This window comes from Macrotis lagotis, chromosome X, assembly GCF_037893015.1.
Source record: "Macrotis lagotis isolate mMagLag1 chromosome X, bilby.v1.9.chrom.fasta, whole genome shotgun sequence".
In the NCBI taxonomy this organism is placed as follows: Eukaryota; Metazoa; Chordata; class Mammalia; order Peramelemorphia; family Peramelidae; genus Macrotis; species Macrotis lagotis.
In genome coordinates this window covers 192,409,052-192,430,284 of record NC_133666.1, presented here as the reverse complement: position 1 = coordinate 192,430,284, position 21,233 = coordinate 192,409,052, and the positions used below count along the sequence as shown (strand labels likewise).

General features: G+C 33.8%; 1 protein-coding gene across 9 annotated transcripts in view; it reads left to right on the top strand.

Annotated features, from left to right (window-relative positions):
- The window catches only part of MLLT3 (MLLT3 super elongation complex subunit), a 363,248-nt gene that overhangs the window by 160,505 nt on the left and 181,510 nt on the right, over nucleotides 1-21,233 (top strand). For 8 of the 9 annotated variants that reach the window (XM_074208795.1, XM_074208796.1, XM_074208790.1 and 5 more), the window contains one exon: nucleotides 8,192-8,269. The exons of the other annotated variant lie outside the window; for it this stretch is intronic. In XM_074208795.1, coding sequence (XP_074064896.1) covers nucleotides 8,192-8,269 — 78 coding nt within the window. The remainder of the gene's footprint in view (nucleotides 1-8,191; nucleotides 8,270-21,233) is intronic. 9 annotated transcript variants of the gene reach the window in all.

Genomic DNA, 21,233 nt, shown 5'->3' with positions numbered 1-21,233 from the left:
ACTCAAAGCAGTTAATATTGCCATTCATTTGCAGCTCTGGTAAAAATTTAAGTGGTAGAACAGGTTGGACCTGTTATCTAAAATACTCTTCGAGTATTTGGAAATTATGAATTTCAGTCCATGCTTTTCTTATCCCTTCCTTGTCATACATTTTTCAGAGACTTTAGAGATGTGATTTCCACTAGAAATTTCCTAAGGATGATAGTAATCATTGTGAAATATTTTTCCTGTGGCACGTAAATATTTTATGAGTTTTTTTAATGACACCACCAGTTTTTCCAACCAATCCTATTTCTTCTGACTTCATTGTTTTTGAATATCTCATACCATTCACTTTAGTCTCCCTTATTTGAAACCTTGGAATTGTTGATATCTACTCAGTTTCCAGATGTAGCTAACAGATATCACTTTAAGGCCTGCAGTGGTGAAATGTGTAAACAGTTTTTAAATTTTTTATGCCTCCCTCTCTCCTGGTTTTCTTTCCCACACTGTATGCTGGACTCTTAATGATGATGAATAGTAAAAAACCCAACTTATCCTTTAGAGATATATAGTATACACAAACACACATGCTTGTGTGTGCATTTTTATCTCTTAAAATTTTTTTAAAATTTTTTTTAAAGATTTTATTTATTTTGAGTTTTACAATTTTTCCCCTAATCTTACTTCCGTTCCCCCCACCCCCACAGAAGGACAGTTAAAGCCACCGACTTCCATTTCTTTTGTGTTCTAAAGACTTTAATTTTTTTGGCTTGTGTATTTCATTCAAGGAAAAGTTTGTTCCATAGTCTATCTGCCCCATGTTAGTGCTTCCATGATACTTTTGGTGAGTATGCTGGATGTTAAAGCATGGGCATTTTGAGATTCCCAGTGAACAAGATGTTCCATATGAATTACTTTTGAAGGTAATGAACTATTACTTATATGACTGCTTGAAGGTATTTGCTGCTCTACTCAGTGCTAGATGGTTTGGTCACTGTTTTATGAAATAGTGTGTGGTTTACAACCCTCCAAGAAGATTGTGACTTTGAAAGAGGAATATCTCTTTTGCCCAGCTACCAATAAAGTGTCACTAACTGAAGGGAAGATTCAGTCTTGTCAGGCAATTTTCATTTAATTAGATGAACTAAATTTCACTCCTTTTTTTTCCAATAAGGAATTTTTATAGTTAAAAAAAATCCTACTTACTATAAATCTCCATTGAGCTTTTCCATTTATTACTGGTCATATTTATCTTATTTGTCATCAATGGTTAGAAATGATGCTATGACTTCTTAATCAATAAAAACAGTAGCAACAAATAACAGCTTCTTTCTGGATGGGAAAAAGGGGCAGCATTAATTCTACCTAAGCAGCATCATTTAGGTACCGGTTTTAGTTGCATTTTCAAATTCTGGATTAGACTCTTCTAAAGTAGAATGAGGGAGAAAATGTAGTAAAGCTCACAGGTCTGCTTTAATTTTTTTTAATCTATTCTCAAAAAGGAATTACCTAATAGAGTATAGAAATCTAGAAGAAAAAGGAGAGAAAGGGGGTGGGGAAGGGGGGAGATACAGATGATAGAGGAGAGGGTAGATCATGGGAAGATAATCAGATATAACACGTTTTCTTTTTTTACTATTTGCGAGGTGATTGGATGGTCTGTCCGGGACCACAGGGCTGGGTGATTACTGGGTCTCTGGGGTGGGATGTTGGCTTGGGTTGTCTTGGCCCAGGACCAGTGCTCTTGTCTGAAGTGCCATTCAGATGTCCCACAACACATTTTTCAAGAGGGATAGAGTGAAAGGAGAGAGAAAATATAATAATTGGTAATGGGGAGAAATGGATGGAGGGAATTATAATCCGCAAGAGCAACTGTGGAAAAATATGGAAGTAACTTTTTTTTATTTTAGGCTTTTTGCAAGGCAAATAGGGTTAAGTGGCTTGCCCAAGGCCACACAGCTAGGTAATTATTAAGTGTCTGAGGCTGGATTTGATCTCAGGTACTCCTGACTCCAGAGCCAGTGCTCTATCCACTGTGCCACCTAGCCATCCCTCTGATGAATTTATGATAAAGAATGCGATCCACCCTAGAGATAGAACTGATGGTACCACCACAGACTGAAACACAATTTTTTTTTTCTCCTTTCACTTTTTCATGTGTTTTTTTTTTATTTTTGTGTGGGGAGGAGGAATTATATTTATTCTTACAAGACTTTTAGTAAATGCATAAATAAATAAAAAAACAAATAAAAAAAAGGATTTGACCTCTTGAGAACTGTGAGCATTATTTCTCTCTCTTACCTCAAACCCCAGAATTTAGGGCCAGGAGACTTGGGTTCAAATATCAAATTTTTTGGGGGGGAAAATCATTTTATTTTACTTTTTTTCAGTGTTTTCACCTGTAAAATGAGGGGAGTAGGACTAGATCAGAGATGTCAAACATGTGGCCCAGCAGCCACATTGGCTTACAACACCCTTGAATGAAGTGCTAATCAGATTGAAGTGTAGGTCCTTTCTGATTTTGTATTCACAAAAAATTAATATATACATATATATATGAATTGTGTGTGTATGTTTTTTAAGACATTATGTGATCTATAGGGATTCTTTAAATAACCCCTATTTTTATTTGTTTTTATTTTTGTAGCATCAGTTAGGTGGTACATTGAATAGTGTACCGATCCTAGAGTCAGGAGAACCTGAGTTCAATTCCAGTCTCAGATACTTGACACTAACTGTGTGACCTTGGGAAAGTCACTTAATCCTGATTGCCTCATATCCTGGACTATCTCCAGTCATCTTGACTCAGATCTGGCCACTGGACCCAAGATGATCCAGAGGAGCAAGTATGACTGGTGACTTAGCATAGCACACCTCATTCAAATCCAGTTCACTTTCATGTCATCACCTCCATAATGTCATGGTCTTCTTTGAGAATGGAGAAACATCATCATTTTTATTTAATTTTGACACCACTAACCTAGATGATCTTTAATGATATTATTAGATTTGAGATTCTGAGAGTTTAGAACAAAAAATAATTGTGTTATAACAAATGCAGTTTTTATGAAGTATTGAAAAATATAGACAACACTCACCTTTGAACATAGTTTGGGGTGAGTTTTGACTTGCAAATAATCCTGGGTTTCAATTTTAATTCAGTTACAGTGTTTATTCTAAAAATAAGTTATATTCTTTGATTAGTAAAGGTTTCCAAATATTTGAAGAAAATTAGAAATTGCATTTCTGTAAAATTTAATTAACAATGCTGTTTTATAATTTGTCAATCATGATAGGATTAATAGATTTAGAAATGAAAGGGACCTTAGAGGTTATCTAGTTCTATACTCTTATTTTACAGATAAGGAAACTGTGACTCATAAAAGTACTTGTCCAAGATGACTTAGGCAAATTATGTAACAGAACCAGGATTTGAGTTATAAAAAATCAAAACCTTTAAAAGCTATCCTTTTTTTAGTAGATTAAAAATAGGAAAATTAAAAAAAGTATTTAAATATGTCTAACTATGACATTGCTAAGGACCTTTCTAAAAAGTTCATCAGAAGTTTGTCAGAAACATCTTTTGAGCCTATGACTGCCTAATTGTAGTGACCTAGATCTTCTTTGTTGTCAAACAATACTATTGATTTAACACTTTAAATAAATAGTGCTACATCTAAAGTTTCTAAAAATGGAGATTTTATTATTGCTGAATGTATATAATTTTCATAGAGTAACTTCTGTATCTTATCAATTAATGCAATATGTTTTGATTTCTTCCCCACTTTCCCTTTTACATAAAGTATGTTTCTTCCTCCCCATTGGTTTCTTTTGAAAATCTTTTGAAAATTAAAAAAAGTATTACAACATCTATCTCCTTTCAGACCATGTAGAATCTTCTTCAGTAGAACTGTTAATTGAAAATATTCCAAAGTACACTAATTTTATTATATTTTTAAGATTTGAAACAAATTGAGTCCCTGGATGGGAATATAGAATAGATTAGATACTTTAAAACCTCATTATCTAACTCAACTGGGCCCTGACTTAAGAATTTATTCCTTTCTAATTGATTCCCTGTACCATTCTTCAGAGAAGTTATTTTAAATCTTTCCTTAGGCATCATGTCATTATCTCAGTTGAGACTCTCAATACTTAGGTTATTGAGAAAATTGAGGCCATTGACCATGAGATCTCTCTTCAGTCCCTTCTGTTTCTATTATTTGATGTCATCCAATCTTTCCTTCTTCACATCTTTCTGATGAGTGGAAGGTAACCTTCTTGTCAAAGCCATCTCCCCTACATGTCCTAAATGACATTCCCTTCTTTTGCCTCTCAATTATCTTCCCTTTCTCTGTAATCTTAAATCTTTTCCTATCTGTCATTTCCTTTCCTACTGCCTTTAAAAAATGTCCAAATTTCTCAAATTCTTAAAAAACCTTCAGTAGATCTTACTATTCCATTAAGCTATTGTCACATATTTTTCTTCCCTTTCTTAATCACAATTTTAGGAAAAAAATTCCAAAAATATTCTTTGTCATCATTCATTCTTCAATTCCCTGTATTCTGGTTTCTAACCTTAGTACAATTGATCTGCTTTCCCTTTGGGCCTCAATTCTTCCTCTATAAAATAAGGGAGCTAGATTTAATAACTAGCACTGTCTCTTCCAACTCAAAATAGAAATTAGTGCTATTTTTTTTTGCTTGATGTTCTAATTTTTATATTCCTCTGTGTGTGTATGTATATTTTATCCTACTGAAATACACCATATCATTAATTTGTTTTATTTCTCAGTATCTTGCTTCAAAATTATTTCTTATTTGACTGATTTTTAAGTTTCTTGCTATTTTTTTTTTGTGATCCTTGGGAGTGCACAGAATTTTTATCTTCTTTAGTGATTTTTGGGTTCATTTTCCTTTTTTTGGTGTAATTTTGGTTCATTGTGTTCTTAATCTGCTATAAATTTTTTTATTCTTTCCTTATTCTGTCCTTAGAACCATCTTAGTTGGTCCATCTCCTTATGATCTATATTTGTCTTCAAGATTTTTTCCTTGTGCTTTTATTGTCTTAGCATTTCTTTTATATTCCTTACTTATTTACTCTTTTTTCCCCCTTCTCATTCTTTGACTTTTTTCCTTTCTACCATTAAACAGAATTTTCCTGTCTTCCCCATCCATCTCACTTAAACCACCACAAAGCTACACTTCTTTATATTGGGGAAGTACCTTGATTGCAGCCTTTATTCCTTTAGATTGTAAATTCCTGGAGGGTAGGGACTATTTTCTCTCTTATTATCTGTTGGGATTAGCACAGTGTCTGATAAATATTAGATCCTTAATAACTTTTTATTGACTGACTGACCACCAGAAACTCCACTGGAGGGACAACAGACTCCTCCTGATTTTTTTCAGTCCCCCTTTCCTCAGGCATGTATAAACTTCTGTCCTACTTACATTTTTTTTTTTTGGTCTTCTTTCCCTCTTTATTTACTCACTGTTATCTTTTTTTTTTACTCACTGTTATCTTGAGGTAGATAAGATAACTGTCTTGTACTTTTTAATTTTTTTATATATTTTATTTTTTCTTGAGGCAGTGGGGTTAAGTGACTTGCCCAAGGTCACACAGTTAGTACTCATCAAGTATCTGAGACTGAATTTGAACTCAGGTCCTCCTGATTCCAGGGTTGTTGTTTTAGCTACTGTGCCACTTAGGTCTCACAAAAAGTGAGAAGAGTGAGTGATGTCTACATATGAAAACTCTGAATATTTTAATTGTCTGATTTTATTTCATAAGATTTTTATGTGGTAGAGTATTTTTTATCTACTTAACTTGTGGATTCAGCTGTTGTTATTCCACAGCTACCACATAATTTGTTTTGGAGAATGGAGAGGTTTGCAGAGAAATTCTACCATCTTGCTCATCCTGGGATTCTCTGAGAATGTTGAAATTTATGAGAATACTACATAAAAACCACTTGTTAATTCTTTTCTGAAGAGCACAGTTTTAGTGTTTTTTGTTTTTAATCAAAAAGTATTAGATAAAATCCCTCCATCTGGCAGCCAGGAGTATGTATTTAGCCTCCTTTGTCTGTACTAATTTGAAGTCTAGGAAAATTGGCAAGTAGATTGGAAGTGCTATTCTTCACTTTCCTCAGCATTGATTTCTCTCTTTGCCTCTTTTTAACTACCTTTGAGCACAGCTAGTAAGCAACAAACCCTGCTCCCTCCCCCCCAAAAATAATGGCAAGGATAGTCATTATTAATTGTTTCAATAGTAGGATCTTGAATTTTCCAGTCATGGAGTGGATGGAGTTAACATAATGGATATAATCACAGTAGTGTATGTCTAGTTTTAAAAATTCAATTGATTCTTTGAGCTGAATGTGATAAAAGCCCTAGTCAGTTTGCTGTCCTGGTCTTTCCTTCTTGGTATTTGTTAATATGGTCTTTACTGAGCTGTTCATATGGTTTTTATTGAGTGCTTACTTGGTCTTGTTGCTGTTGCAATTAGTAATCAAAGATTGAGTACCTTTTGGTTTCAGAATACAGGATCAGGTTTGTAGTAGATATATTCTGTATTTTCAAGGAGCTTAACATGTGACAAAGATGGATCAGTTAACAAACATTTAATATGCACCTTCTTTATACCAGACACTGTGCTAGGCCTTGGGAAATGTGCTATTTATACAAATAATTCCAATAAAAGGCATTATGATCAGAGTGTCCTCGTGGTGTAATTGAAAGAAAATCAAGGGGGATCTGTGCTCTGCTACTTCTTGTGTAATCTTTTGTAAATCACTTACCTTTCTGGGCTTGAATTTCTTTGGCTGTGAAAAGACTTCTAAGTCTTAATGCCTCTTCCAGTTTTAAATACTTTAAGTACTGAAGGAGAGGTATGTCTTGGGAAGTCAGAAGGGGGTGGGAGGGGGAAGAGGTGAATGAGGGGGGAGGAGGGAGAGGAAGGAAGGGAATGAGACAGAAGGGAGTGAGGAAAGAGGGGGAAAGGAAGGAAGGAGGAGAGACAGAGATCTGTTTGTGAGTGATTATTAAACAACTATGACATCTGAATTGTGCCTTAAAAAAATGGGGAAGATTTTCACAGATGGATGTCAGGGAATAGAAGTGGAAAGTCTGGATGATATCCAGTGTTGATTCTGTTTGTGTTAAGGTCAGAATGAATAGTAGATGAATTTGACTGGAGTGTTGAGCCAGTGTTCAAAGATGGGACCAGCAAGATATGTTAATGATATAGATTGAGAAGTTTATGAAGTTTAGAATCTGTTTTGTAGGCCTTGGGGAGCCATTGAATATTTTTGAGCGGGGGAGAAATGATCAAAACCTTATATTTTTTTGAAGATTGATCATCTGGTTGTATGCCCCATAGACTGGAGTTAAGCAGAAAGAGGAGGAGGATTGGAGTCTAATTGTAAGATTTGATAGAAGGCTTTTTTTTTTAAGAGTTAGTAAGTAATATCTATTGACTTGATCAAAATTTTTATTTCAGAAGCATGAATAAAATTATTTCTAGGCTAACTGATGTAGTAGAATACTAGGCTTAGAGTTAGGAAGATATGAATTCAAATTCTGCCTCAGACTCAAAGTGACTGTGCACCCTGGTTCCTTAACTTCTTTCTTTTTTTTTAAACAAGGCAGTAGAGTCAAGTGACTTGCCCAAGGTCACATAGCTATGTAATTATTGTCTGAGTTCAGATCTGAACTCAGGTCCTTCTGACTCCAGGGCCAGTGCTCTATCCACTGGGCTGCCTAGCTACCCCGTCCTTTAACTTCTTTCAGCAATTGATCACCTGAACATGAGAGGTAGTCAGAGTTCCTATAATACAGCAATCATAAATATGAACTGGAAAGTTACTTGGAAGTCATACCTTTCCAACTCTAAATTTATGATTGTTGTATTATAGGAACTCTGACTATGGCTTACTTACTTGGACCCTGTCATGAGAATATTTGTTAATGTGACACAGGTACATAATATTTCTGAGAAATGAAAATTCACCTTAGGTATTGATTCTCCTTTATGGTAGTCTAGATGAGAGTTAACCAATGTGAATGACTAATTAAAGTGGAAGATGGTACTTTTTTCCCCCATTAGTTGCCACACTATATATATATATAATATATATATGTAGTGTATACTATATATACTACCTATTTTATAAATCTAGTAGCTCAATGAACCTTTCTCATCTAGGCAATGGCATGGTCAGAAGAGTTGTGGGGGAGGCTCCATTCATGCTTGTCTTCATGGAAGTGATACAAGGAGATATTTGTGAGTTTTTTTCCACTTATCAGTTATTTTTAGGAATATACTCCTAAATATTTCACATTAATATTAAATTTTATTCCATATTCTCAAGTTTCTTAACTTGTCTTAACTTGTCTTAATTCTTAACATGTCAATAATGAAAGCAAGTCATTGGTAATTGGTAAATGGGGAACACTGATGTCATTGAAATACACTGATAAAATGTCAAATCTTTTAAGTTTTAGAAATATATTGCCAGGTTGTAAAATTAGCTGAATTAGAGTCAGACTGTAGGATTTTGAGTTGGAATTGGAATGAACTAGGTGGCACACAAGTCATATAATGTCTGTCTGCTTTTGTTTTCTCAACTATTTTTGTATTTCAGTCTTGTTGCATTCTTTATGACCCCATTTGGTTTTTTCATAGCATAGATACTGTATGCCAGCTCATTTTACAAATGAGGAACCTGAGGCAGACATGATTAAATGCTGTCCAAGGTCACATAATTAGTAAGCATCTGAGGCCAGATTTAAATTCAGGAAGAGGATTCTTCCTGACTAGGCTCGTCACTTCTACCAGTTTTACCACTTACTTGCCCTCAACTCTTTATTTTTTATTTTAGGTTTTTGCAAGGCAAATTGGGTTAAGTGGCTTGCCCAAGACCAAATGGCTAGGTAATTATTAAGTGTTTGAGACTGGATTTGAACTCAGGTACTCCTGACTCCAGGGACAGTGCTTTATCCACTGCGCCACCTAGCCGCCCTTTGCCCTCAACTCTTAAATGGGACTAATAACACCACCTAGCTCTCAGAATATCAATTTAAATCATATTTGAATTATGCTTAGCATAGGGTCTGGTACATAGTAGGCACTTAATCATTGCCTTTTTCCATAGCTAGGATATAGTTAAGGAAGAGAAGTCAGAGGCATGAATAAATCACAAATTTCCTTTGAATATTGTAAAATCCATTTCTTTTAATTTTTGGAGTGTGGAGTGTCATATTCACTTTCTAATTAAGATAGTAAACAATATCCTTTTTGGAGAACAGGAGACCTGGGGCTCTTAAACCTATTTTACCAGTGACTAGCTATATCACCCTGGACAAGTCAAAGTCTCTTTGGTGCTGTTTCCTCGTTTATAAAATGTAAGGGTTGCAATGAATTATATCTAAAGTGTTTATGGGATACCTTAAGATTCTTAGGAGATGGGCTAGGAGGTACAGATTGATGACCAAAGTCAAGAAGGCCAGAATGATAGAAATCTGAAGATACAGAGGCCCTGATTTCAAATCATTTTACTTTATTTTATTTTATTTTATTTTTTGTTTTGTTTTGTTTTGTTTCTTTTGTTTCTTTTGCAAGGCAATGGGTTTAAGTGGCTTGTCCAAGGCCACACAGCTAGGTAATTATTAAGTGTCTGAGGCCGGATTTGAACTCAGGTACTCCTGAATCCAGGGCTGGCGTTCTATCCACTGCGCCACCTAGTTGCCCTTCAGATCATTTTAAAGAAATTTTCAAACAATTGGAACTGCCCAAAAAATGAAATTGGTTATCATGAATTGTCTTGATATTTAGTATGTTCGATGACATTGGAAGTGTTAAAACCCAGGCAGAGTGATCACTTGTCTGGCTGAAGATTTTCATTTATCAAGAGAAGAAGTATTGGAAAGATTACTTTTAATGTTTTTTCCCCCACTATACAGTGCTACAATTAGTAATTCTCTTCTTGATCTAACATTATGTACCAACAGTTGAAGTCCCTATATGACACAAAGGTTTGCTAAATTCCCTTCTTTGAAACAATCTGCTACAAGGATTTTTCATTGCAGCTAAAACCTTTGATTACATGTCTTTGTACATTGTGGAAAGTTGTTGACAAGTCTTTCCAGCAATTTTTCATCCCTCTGGCCTAGTACAGTTTCCAGTTTCTCAGTAGGTACTAAAGTTTTGTTAATTTGACTTGTTATGACTTCAGAATTTTGTATAACTTATAGAATATGTTGTATGTGTAAGGAGAAATGAATTGGATTGGCATTGCTGAATTCTTAATTCCCACCTCCCTACACCTTGTCAAATTCAGAGTTTTATAAATCTATGCTCTAAATAAGAGTAAATTACGACAGCTATGGGACAACCAACTCTGAAGTACAAATGCCCTTGAAAGTGCTATTTTACTAAATGCTTTCAAGGAATGTCACAAAGTGGGAGTGTTGAAGGTCAGTATTTAAACCAAAATAAAATGGTTTGGTGAGATCAGTTATAAGTAATAGTTTGATGAAAGGTATTAAAAGCCATTTCTGTTGTATTAAAAGGAACAAAATTCCCATAGTAGTAATACTGTACACCAAAGCTATTTATTAAGGAGGGAAACATGTATTCATAGTGACCTTGGGACTGAATAGACCTGCGTTTGGGATTTGACAGGAATGGTTTGCAGACGACTGAAATAAGAAGCATGTGTAGTGAGGATACTGTGACATTTGATAGCTGGAACTAAAACAAGGGCTTTAAATTTCCTTTAAAACTTCTGTACTTAAAAAACTCCTACCAGATAATTGAAAAAAATCTACCTCAACCAAATACTGCATTTATCTTTCTTTTAGAAATCTTTGTATATGTTTCATATCTAGTCAACATTTTTCTGCTTCCACTTTTTTTTAAAGGAAAAAAAGAGGAAAAGCAAACTTCTTAAACTATGATTGGAAAATGCCTACTTGCTGAGTAGGTGGCCCAGTTTGAATTGCTAAGATTTATCAGCTTCTTCTTTGTGACCTGGGACGTTACTACTTCAGACCCTAATAACAGATTCTTGGATTATATGATGTTTTTCTTCTTTTGGGAAAAATTTTGATTCCTTGTCTTACTCTTTGAGAAGAAACAAAAAATAAACAAAATTAATAAACACCTACCATCAAAAATTGAATATTCAGATAGAAACTTAGACTTTATTCATGGGAATTTTAATTTATTGAATCTGATTCTACTCTTTTGAATACCAGAATCTCAAATTAGTATCTTGAACTTCTTAAACTTTCACCATGAGATGGGGGTAAAGTTGATCATTAGAAAGGGCTCCTTCCAGTAGGGAAACTTTTTTTAAGATTATGACTTTACTGGTTAATTATTGTGGTATTTCTGGGTCTTTTGTTTTTAAATGAATATTAAAGATAATTTTAGGAAAAGGACAAGCATTTTTTACTGTTGTAAAATGTCTTTGGTGTTTTCTTGTGCCTGTGAGTTTTCTGAAACCATTTGTCATTCTACATCACTGTGCCAGGTTATAAGCTCAATATTTAATTTTCAGTCCTTTAGATCTTGAGTCAAATGGTGTTTATTTTGAGAGTTGAAACACTGATTTTTTAATTGCCATCTTCATTTCCATTAGCTTGCAGTATTTCAAACACAATATAGATTTTTCTTGCAGAAGCTCAGATGTGTATTCAATTGTCAGCCCAGTATTTTGAGACAAGGGTGAAATAGTGTAAGTAATCTTGAAGTTTAATTTCAGGAACATAGAGGGCTTTTTTTCATGCTACTTTAGAATATTAAGTAGGAAAAAAACACAGTCCAAGTCAATAATATGTTTACTTTGGGGTAACCAATTAACTAACATGGAATAGAATCTTTATTGGTATAACTGTGGTTTTGAGAGACAGATTTTTAAAATTGTTGGATTCTCTAAAATGTGCTTAACATCAATTAAAAAAATTATCTTCTCACAATTAGAAATTATAGAATGATGTTTTCCTTTGTGGTTTTTGGAATGTAGAAAGCAGACTAATTAATTGTCAGTGTCTTTCACTTGCTTGTTTGTTTGAAGTGTAAATTTAAAAGACCTTTAACTTCATGCTGCAGTTTACATGCTTCAATAGATTTGAAAACTCTAAATTTGAATCTCCTTTCTTTGTTGTTATTGTGTCACATTTGTGCTTTTAGTGTCTCTCTAAATGAGTGTGTACTTGGATTTGTGTTTGTTGAGTGAAATGTTCATGAACTCAATTTCAGAAAAATATTCTCTTTTGTGATATATTCAGAGTTATTTTGAATTTTCTCTTTTTTTTGATGTTCTCATCTATTAGTGCAGAGTAGCTAGGTGACATGTATTGAATACTGACTCTGGACTCAGAAAAACGTCTTTCTGAGTTCAGGTCTGGTTTTGGATACTTATTAGCTGTTGATCCTGGGCTAGTCATTTAACACTGTTTGCATTAATTCTCATCTGTAAAATGAACTGAATTACTTAAGTATCTTTGCAAAGAAAACCCAAAATGAAATCACAGAGTTCAACTTGATTGAAACAACTGAAAAACATCCATTAGTACATTTCTTAACTTATATCTTCCAAATGATAACATTTCATATATATATGAAGATTATAATATCTTTTCTTCTCCTAAAAATGCTTATTTTAAAAAAAAAAATCCTTGTTGATTACCATTGGTAACCCTCCCTCAAGTGCAAACTTATTTATCCATTTTGACAAATAAATACTGTTAGTCAAAGCAAACAAACTCAGCATCTCAGAAGTGTAAGTCTGAATCTGCATCTTTGTGGCCGTTAAGATATTATTCTTACTTTCTTGTTGAAGAGAACTAATGAGGACAGTAAAGTATTGTCTTGACTTGCAAGTGAATTGAATTTGAGAGGCACAACAGTGCAGAATCACAAGCTTAACTCTCTCCTCCAGAGTCATGGGAGTCCAGTGACAAGACAGGTCCAGGTGACTGGTGAAAAGAACCTAATGAAGTGGGAGACTCTGGTCTTTTTAAGCTTTGCGCTTCCTGACTTCATTTTTCTGAGGCAATATCCATTCATTGATTAAAGGCTGGTTAAGAATTGAAGCAAATTACAAATTGGTCTAGTTTGACTTCACAAAAGACTTCACAATCTGGACCTGGAGACCCTCAGTAGTCATTTTTTTTTTGGTCTTTTAATGTTCTTTCCTTTACATTCTTAAGTTCACTATGTAAATTGCCCTCTGCTTCATCCACAGAGGCAGAGAGATTCTTTGCTGTTTATTTACTTTACTGTATTTTTGTCACTATCTTCCATCTCCCAAATCCCTGAAATTTCCTATATCTAGCTAAGATACAAGTGAAGTCCATGAGATATCTGTTCCCTTATGCACTTACCTATTCATATATTAGCTACTAATTACAGTGATCTAAGTTTTGAAGAATTTTTACCTATTTATATTCATACATACATGTATATATGTCTGTATTTACATACACATACATAAAAATAAATAAAATCTTTTGATTATTACCATAATCCTGGGAAAGAAGGAAATAAGCACATACTGTTATTTATTCTGTATTGTTCTCAGTATTATACTAAATATTGAGAATATAAATACAGGCAAAAAGCTATCTCTACTATAAAGAAACAATTTTTAATGGGTAATACTGTACACAAAAGGAATATATAATCCTGAGAAAGTTAGGAATAGGGCCCTGAGGAAAAGGAAGACTAGCCAATTTGATCAAAACATAATGAATTTGTACCTTTGGATCAGAATCTCTCTCTAGGTATATTAAAATGCTTCACAATCAAGAAGATGACTTCTTGCTGAAGCTCCTTTGTCCTTTTTCCTGTCTACTTTTCCTGGTATCTTTTATACAGAATTTTATAGCAGTATGTAAAAGTCCTTTCTGCAATTGGAATTCATGGAAGCCCCATGAATACATCAATTGACTATTAATTTTGGAGAGGAACTATACTCACAATGATTGAATTTCAACAGTAGTATAGAAATTATGCCCAGTATGAACTTGATGAAATTAACTTCTTTTGGAAGTCTGTAAGCTTTGTTCTGTTATTGAAGTTATATTCTTATCGATGTGTAAATGTCTCCTGTAAGGCTACATTTGATGATTGAACTAGGACAAAGTAGGAGTGGCATCTATTTTATTATGTGTGCTGATGTTCTTTATGGGAGCATAGAGATTGTTACTCTGTCCTCACAGCAACAGGAACTCCCAGTTAGAAGGCTTCAAAAAGATCAAAATATGGTACCTTTTCTCAAATGAGGCTCCCTAGGCTAGGATAGTTCTTGAGTCAAGAAGCACTAAATTGGTATCAGTTTGGACTCTGGGACATATTGCATGCAAGAAAAAAGATTCTCTTGGATTTATCTTTATTGTGTGTTGTTAATCTAGTGTTCCTCCTGGCCATCCCCACCCCCCCACCCCCCCCAAATCAGGAAGCCTATTCTGAATTGCGTTTGATATAACCACCACTCTGAATTATGTTTTAAAAAAGATTGCATTTTAAGAATTTTTTCTTATTTTTTATTAATCTTCTTTTCTAGGGCTTCTTATGCTAGGATTACTTTATTTAAATATTATTTATTTAAATTATTTAAATATTAAGGTACAAGATATGGTAGAAAATTTTTGGAATTTTGGCACCAAGGGGTAGAACATAGTAAGTGATGCTTGTTTTTTTATAAATTCTGTATTGTTTATCTTTAAGACTATAGAGTAATGGTTCTTGGGATCATCCCTGCTTTTATTTCCATGCCAGCTGCTTGATAAAAAAAAAAAAGCTCATTGTATGGGACGTTGGTAATATATGTAGTAACAGAATTCCCACTGACTTTGTGAATAACTTCCTATCCTAGTATGGATGGTTGCAATGAAGAATGTAGAGGGTGGTGGAGAGTAGAATTATATATGATTCTGTTTCTTGTTAAACTTTTTTAAACATTTAAAAATATATTTTTCTTTTCTTTTTTTAATCATTTTAATTGCATTTTTGTGGCCCATAAGTGTCTCATAAAATCAAACCTGAATCGTAAGACTGCCCAGATACTTGAAATAAACACCTGAAGGATTCTTGGATTTGATCTGTAAAATGAGGCCTGGCTAGCTAGAGAGAACCAAAGATACAATAGCCTGTGATATAATTAGTGAGAATGTATACAGATTCTCACTCTCTAAAGTAAAGCAAGGTTCCTCCAGGCAACCATGTGAATCAAAGAACCAGTAGAGGAGAAAATTACTATGCCCCTAAACATGGGTTAAGGTTGATTGGCAAGGAATTCCTAGTGGCAACTGCAGGAATAAAAGTATGCAACAGTGGTATGAATGAAGGGAGAATTTCTGGAAAAGTGGAAGAATTTAGGAACCAAGAATTTAAAAGATATTGAGAAGTTCCTCTATCAAACATCTTGGAGAGAAGAGCTGCTTATATGCAAAGTCCAATTCAGTTCATGAAGTAAGGAATGCTTATTAAATTGTGTCTTTGAGTAAAGGAAGAATTCCTAGCCCTAATGGATTCCCTGGACTAATTAGTAGGTGGAGCCAATGGGCAAAAAGGGACAGAACCATGGTATATGAAGGAGCAATCCCAGATTTTGCCCATCATTAGTATCATGAATTATTTGGATATGTTTAGGTGACTAGCAATCCTAAATTTGTTTAGTCATTTCAGTTTTCTTTGACTCTTTGAGAACCTGTTTGGGTGTTTTGTTTGTTTTGTTTTGTTTTGTTTTTTGCAATGAGGTTAAGTGACTTGCCCAAGGCCACATAGCTAAGTAAATATTAAGTGTCTGAGATTGGATTTGAACTCAGGTATTTCTGACTCCAGGGCAGGTGCTCTATCCACTGGGCCACCAAATGGCCCGTATTTGAAGTTTTCTTGGCAAAGATGCTAGAGTGTTTTTCGGTTTCCTTCTCTAGCTCATTTTACAGAAGAGGAAACTGGGCTAATTGACTTGCCCAGGGTCACCTAGCTGGCCAGATTTGAATACAGGAAGGTCAGTTTTCTTGACTTCAGTCTTAACATATATCCTGAATACTTTTCCCTAATTCAAGAGTTGTTTCGTTTTGTTTTTTTAGCAGATACCTGCTAATCTTATTTTCCCCAAGTTTTGCTTATGTGAATGGGAATGCTGTTAGGAAAGCCTACTAATGTGAGCAATATTTTACCTACACTTTGCTCTAGTATGCCTTCAATAATGTCATTGTGCTCTAAATAAAATATTTTTTCTTTTATCTAATTAATAAGATGATATATTTCCCTGACAAAAATACTCATAGGATAATTTGCTGCTTTTCAGCAGTGACAGAAAGTAGATTTCAATAATTACTTTTTTCAGTGATTATTATATCATGATCTGCAAATGTTGTACAATTTATCTGTCACTTAGTGGTTCAGTCCTTCAAGCCATTGTTAACTTTGACAGTCTTATTGAAAGAGAGCTGTTTGTCTTGCTCTCTGTCTACCTTTAGTTTGGAGACATGCTGGGTTAAAATTGTGCTTAAAAACTGAATTTAAACCATACCTGTGGTCAGTGGAAAAATTCCTGGTGTGATAGCTAAACATTATTATAACCTGAGTGATCATCACATTAGGTGTGAACACAGACTCCTGTTTAGTTCTAGTGTAGCTGAAAATATATCTACATCCTGTAACAGAGAATTAATCTTGGTAGTTGTTGGTGATGCAATCTTACAGTTATTTTCAAAAGAAAAATCTTATGTTTGCATTCAGTAGAACACATGATAATTCTCATAGTATGAAACTTTTGGAATGCTTGTTATTTGTTTTATGTATTTTTTTAAAAAAATTGTTGACATGTAAGAAGTGGGGAATATCAAGTATCTGGCCACAAAATTGTATCAGCAATGGCAACATGAAAACTATGGCTACTTCTTTGATGTTATTGTTTGACACATATATATTGTAATATTGTAGTTTTATACTTTTCTCAAGCTTATTTTGTAATATTATGTGCTTGTGCTTTATAGGGAGTTGAACAAAAATATTATCAGGCTTTATTAGCAACAGAAAGTCATAAGGTGGTTTTGTTGTTTTTGCAAAGGAAACCCTTTCGTTCTGTCAAAAATATGGAGCATGAGCAATTTTTTAATAGAACCTCCATTAAAAAAAGAAAAATAAATATACAGCTTTTGTAGCTTTGCTTAGTGAAATAAAAAAAGCAAAAAATCTGCATTGGTCTTTGAGGGTTTTTTTTTTTGAATCTTGAGCACATCACCTTTGTGTCTATGAAGCATATGTCATTGTCTATGAAGCAGTGATTTGTCCTTAAATTGTTTAAATGAGATAATTCATATAAAGTGCTTTAGAAATCTTAAAATGCTATATAGATGCTGTTATTCTTATTATAATAATAGATTTCTTATATCTTTAAAGCTTTTGAGTTTTTTGTAATTTTATGAATTTTTCTCCTGATTCTGCTCAGCATATCTACATCTATTCATGAAAGTCTTCCCTGATTTCTCTGAAACTGACCCTTTCAAATGAAGTGATTTTAAACATAACATAATGCAACTCCATTTTAGTGTCAGTGATGAGTGTAGCAGAGTACTGTGTATCTGAGGGAAACAATTAAATTTTAACTATGCCTTCATTTTATCTATAGAATGTTATTTTTTTTTTCTTTTGGAACAATTAGGGTTGTGACTTGCCTAGGGTCACATAACTAGTAAGTGTCTAATGCTGAATTTGAACTGAGGTCCTCCCAACTCCACGACTGGTCTTCTATCCATTGTACCACCTAGCTGCTGCCTAATATAGATATAGGTATAGATAAGTATAGATAATAGTATTAATTTCTCTGGAAGAAAAGTTAATAGTACCAACACATAAAATGAATTTTAGTGAACTCAAATAATTTCTCTGAGTCACTGTGAAACCTTTGAAGAATGCATAGATGTAGTCAAGTAGTTCTTCTTTTCAGCAATTTTAACCAAGCTAGAAAGCTCTTTTTATATGGAGGTTTATTTTGAATTGAACTTCCTTTGCACACACTGTATCCTCAGAAGTTTACCTAATGATTTTTAAAGTCTTTAAAAAATGTTATTGTTGCTTTTTTTTTAATCATCAGAGTCACTTCTCAATGACTCCCTTGTAACAAATGAGTACAGCCAAGCAAAACAAGTCAATACCCTGGCCTTGTCTGAAAGTGTATGTCTCATTTCTTACCTGCCTGATGATTTTTAAATGAAATGTATGAGCTGAATTCTTTTGGGTATGCAAAGTACATAGGAACTGCAGAGATGAGGTTTACATGAATTATTAATATCATAGAATACAAATTTAGAAAATAGGTATAAAATTAGAATCCTGAATTTTCAGCTATTTTCTTTGCTTAGTGCAGTCCCTATAATATTTGTCCTTGTGAAGATAGCAAATAATGTCATTCCCTTTAAAAAAAATTGAAGCTTTTTTTCTTCAACAGAGCAAAACTCTTCAAGAAGAAACCTTGATAGACTATTTCACCTTCTTTTGGCATTCATTTTAGTGCTAGCCATTGTTATTTTATCTTTAACTTTCTTTTAGTCTGGGTTTTAAACTCATCTCCCATTAATTCTTGTTTATACCTAGAAGATTTTCTTTCACTGCCCTCTTGTATGTTTTTTGTCATCTGCAAAATATACTTTTCTGTCTGTTTCTTACTCCATCTGCCTAAAGATGATGTATGATGCAGAGTGTTCATGAAAGGGAATTAATAAGGTTGAAGTTTCTTGTCTTTATATCTCAGGGAGATTTAGAATGTGAGGAAAGCAGAGAGGGAAATCTTCTTGTTCATGTTACATGCTCACCTCAAGTTTTCTGTGGGGTTAATTTTCATTTACTTGAGATTTTATGAGTTTGCTTGTAGTGATCTTTTTTTTATGTTACTATTCTCTCTCTCTCTCTCTCTCTCTCTCTTTCTCTCTCTCTCTCTCGATTTTATGTATTTTGTGTTTTACAATTTTTACCCCCATTCTTGCTTCCCACACCTCGCAGAAGGCATTCTGTTAGTTTTTACATTGTTTCCAATGGTATACATTGATCTCTGTTGAATGTGATGAGAGAGAAATCATATCCTTAAAGAAGAAAAATAAAATATGAGATAGCAAAATTACATAATAAGATGATGGTTTTTTTATAGTGAGTTTTTAAAAAAAATTTTTTTAATTTTATTTATGGCAATGGGGTTAAGTGACTTGGCCCAAGATCACACAGCTAGGCAATTATTTAGTGTCTGAAGTCAAATTTGAACTCGGGTCCTCCTAACTTCAGGATCAGTGCTCTATCCATTGCACCACCTAGCTGCTCCTATAGTGATCTTTTTTAAGAAAAACATTGGCCCTGTCACATTTTTTGTTAACAATTTTTACAAAAACATCTCACCATTTGCAAATTTATGGGTATGTTTATGCTTTAGGGGATACTTCTTGAGCATCTAGGGCAACTTGGTGGCCCAGCAGATAGAGTGCTGGGTCAGAAGTCAGGAAGACTCATCTTCCTAAGTTTAAATCTGACTTCAAATACTTAATAGCTTTGTGATCTTCAGCAAGTCACCTAACCTGATTTGCCTCAATTCTTCATCTGTATATTAAGTTGAAGAAGGGAATGGCAAATCATTTTAGTTTCTTTGCCAAGAAAACCGCAATGGAGTCATGAAAAGTTGGATTGATTTTTTTCCCTAAAATTAATATTCCCTTGTTTGTACATAGTTGTTTCTATGTCATATATCCTATTAGACTATTGATGATAGTTTGTCCTTCGTTCTGTCCTTTGTTCAAAGGTGATGTCATGGTAAGCATGTGAATTGAATTTGAGTGAGGGGACACTGAGCTTAATCACTAACCTTACTTTCTCCTCCAGAACCATCTGGATCCAGTGGTCAGATATGAATCAGAACAATTGGAGATAGTCATGAATGAGAGGCATTCAGGGTTAAGTGACTTGCCCAATGTCACACAGTAACTATGATCATATTTGAACTCAGGTCCTCCTGACTCCAAGGCCAGTGTTCTATCCATTGTGCTACCTTAGCCGCCCCATTAGTCTATTAGGTCTTTGAGGGTTGAAGTACTGTCTTTCCTTTTCTTTGTATCCCTTGAACTTAGTACAGTGACTAGCAAGCACATGGTAGATTCTTAATCATTGTTTATTGAATGACCCCCAAATTGATTACAGGCTAACTTTTTTCCTTTGGTTTGTATTCCTAAGATTGTTTTGATTTGTAACACTTGTATAGTAAAATCCTTTTTATAATAGACTATATTTGAATTGATTTTTAAGAAAATAATATGATCTTATTGGAGAACATCCTTTCCCCATTTTTTTAATTCAAAACATTTTGAGATTTATATTTAAATAAAGTTTTTTAGGTTTCTTTGATATTTTAGAGGAATGTAGTTATAGAGTTCATTAATATACTCCTGCTATCACCATTTCTCTAAGATAGATTCCTGTCAGGAAACTTTTTTTTTTTTGGATCCAGAATTACCTAGACTAACCAGCTTGCTTTTTTAAAACATTTGATCATTTTTGTTTGTGATTTCATTTTTTGCTCTCTCAGATCAGTGGAGTTGTGAGGAAAGGACATAGATCTTTCCTTTTAAGACCCAAATACCTAAGCAAGAAAAAAATAAATTACCCTCTGATTTAATGATTACATAAAATTTGACCTTGTTTATTATTAAAGACCTTTTAAAGTAAAATTTCAGCATATTTACTTTAAAAATGACATCTTGCCATGTTAATTTTCCATATGCAGTCCTATACTTTGCTATCTAGGCAATAAGGATAAATATTTTTCTCTTCATTAAATAAATAAGTGTTTCTTGCAAACCCTCAAATTTTAGTTGATAGATATCTATAAATGGGAACAGTATACTCTTAGTACCTTGTATGTTACTGAAAACATTTAAGCATCCCATGAAAGAAGTGGTTTGTGATTAATAGGTACTTTAAATAAAAGTCTTATTGCTGTCTTTATATCTGTCATAGCTTCCCCTTCTTTTCAATTGAAGCCTTCTTATAGCATAGAATAAACATTTAAGCAACACTAGTGATATAATGACTCACCTGACAGTGCATGCAACATTTCACACTATTCGTTCCATGACTTTGTCAAAATGAGGGGGATGGATCTTTCCTTATCTTATTAAGTTTTAAAAAGTTTTGAAAAGTTACTTAATTTAGCTTTTTTTATACTTTTGTTTATTCTTCTGGATATACT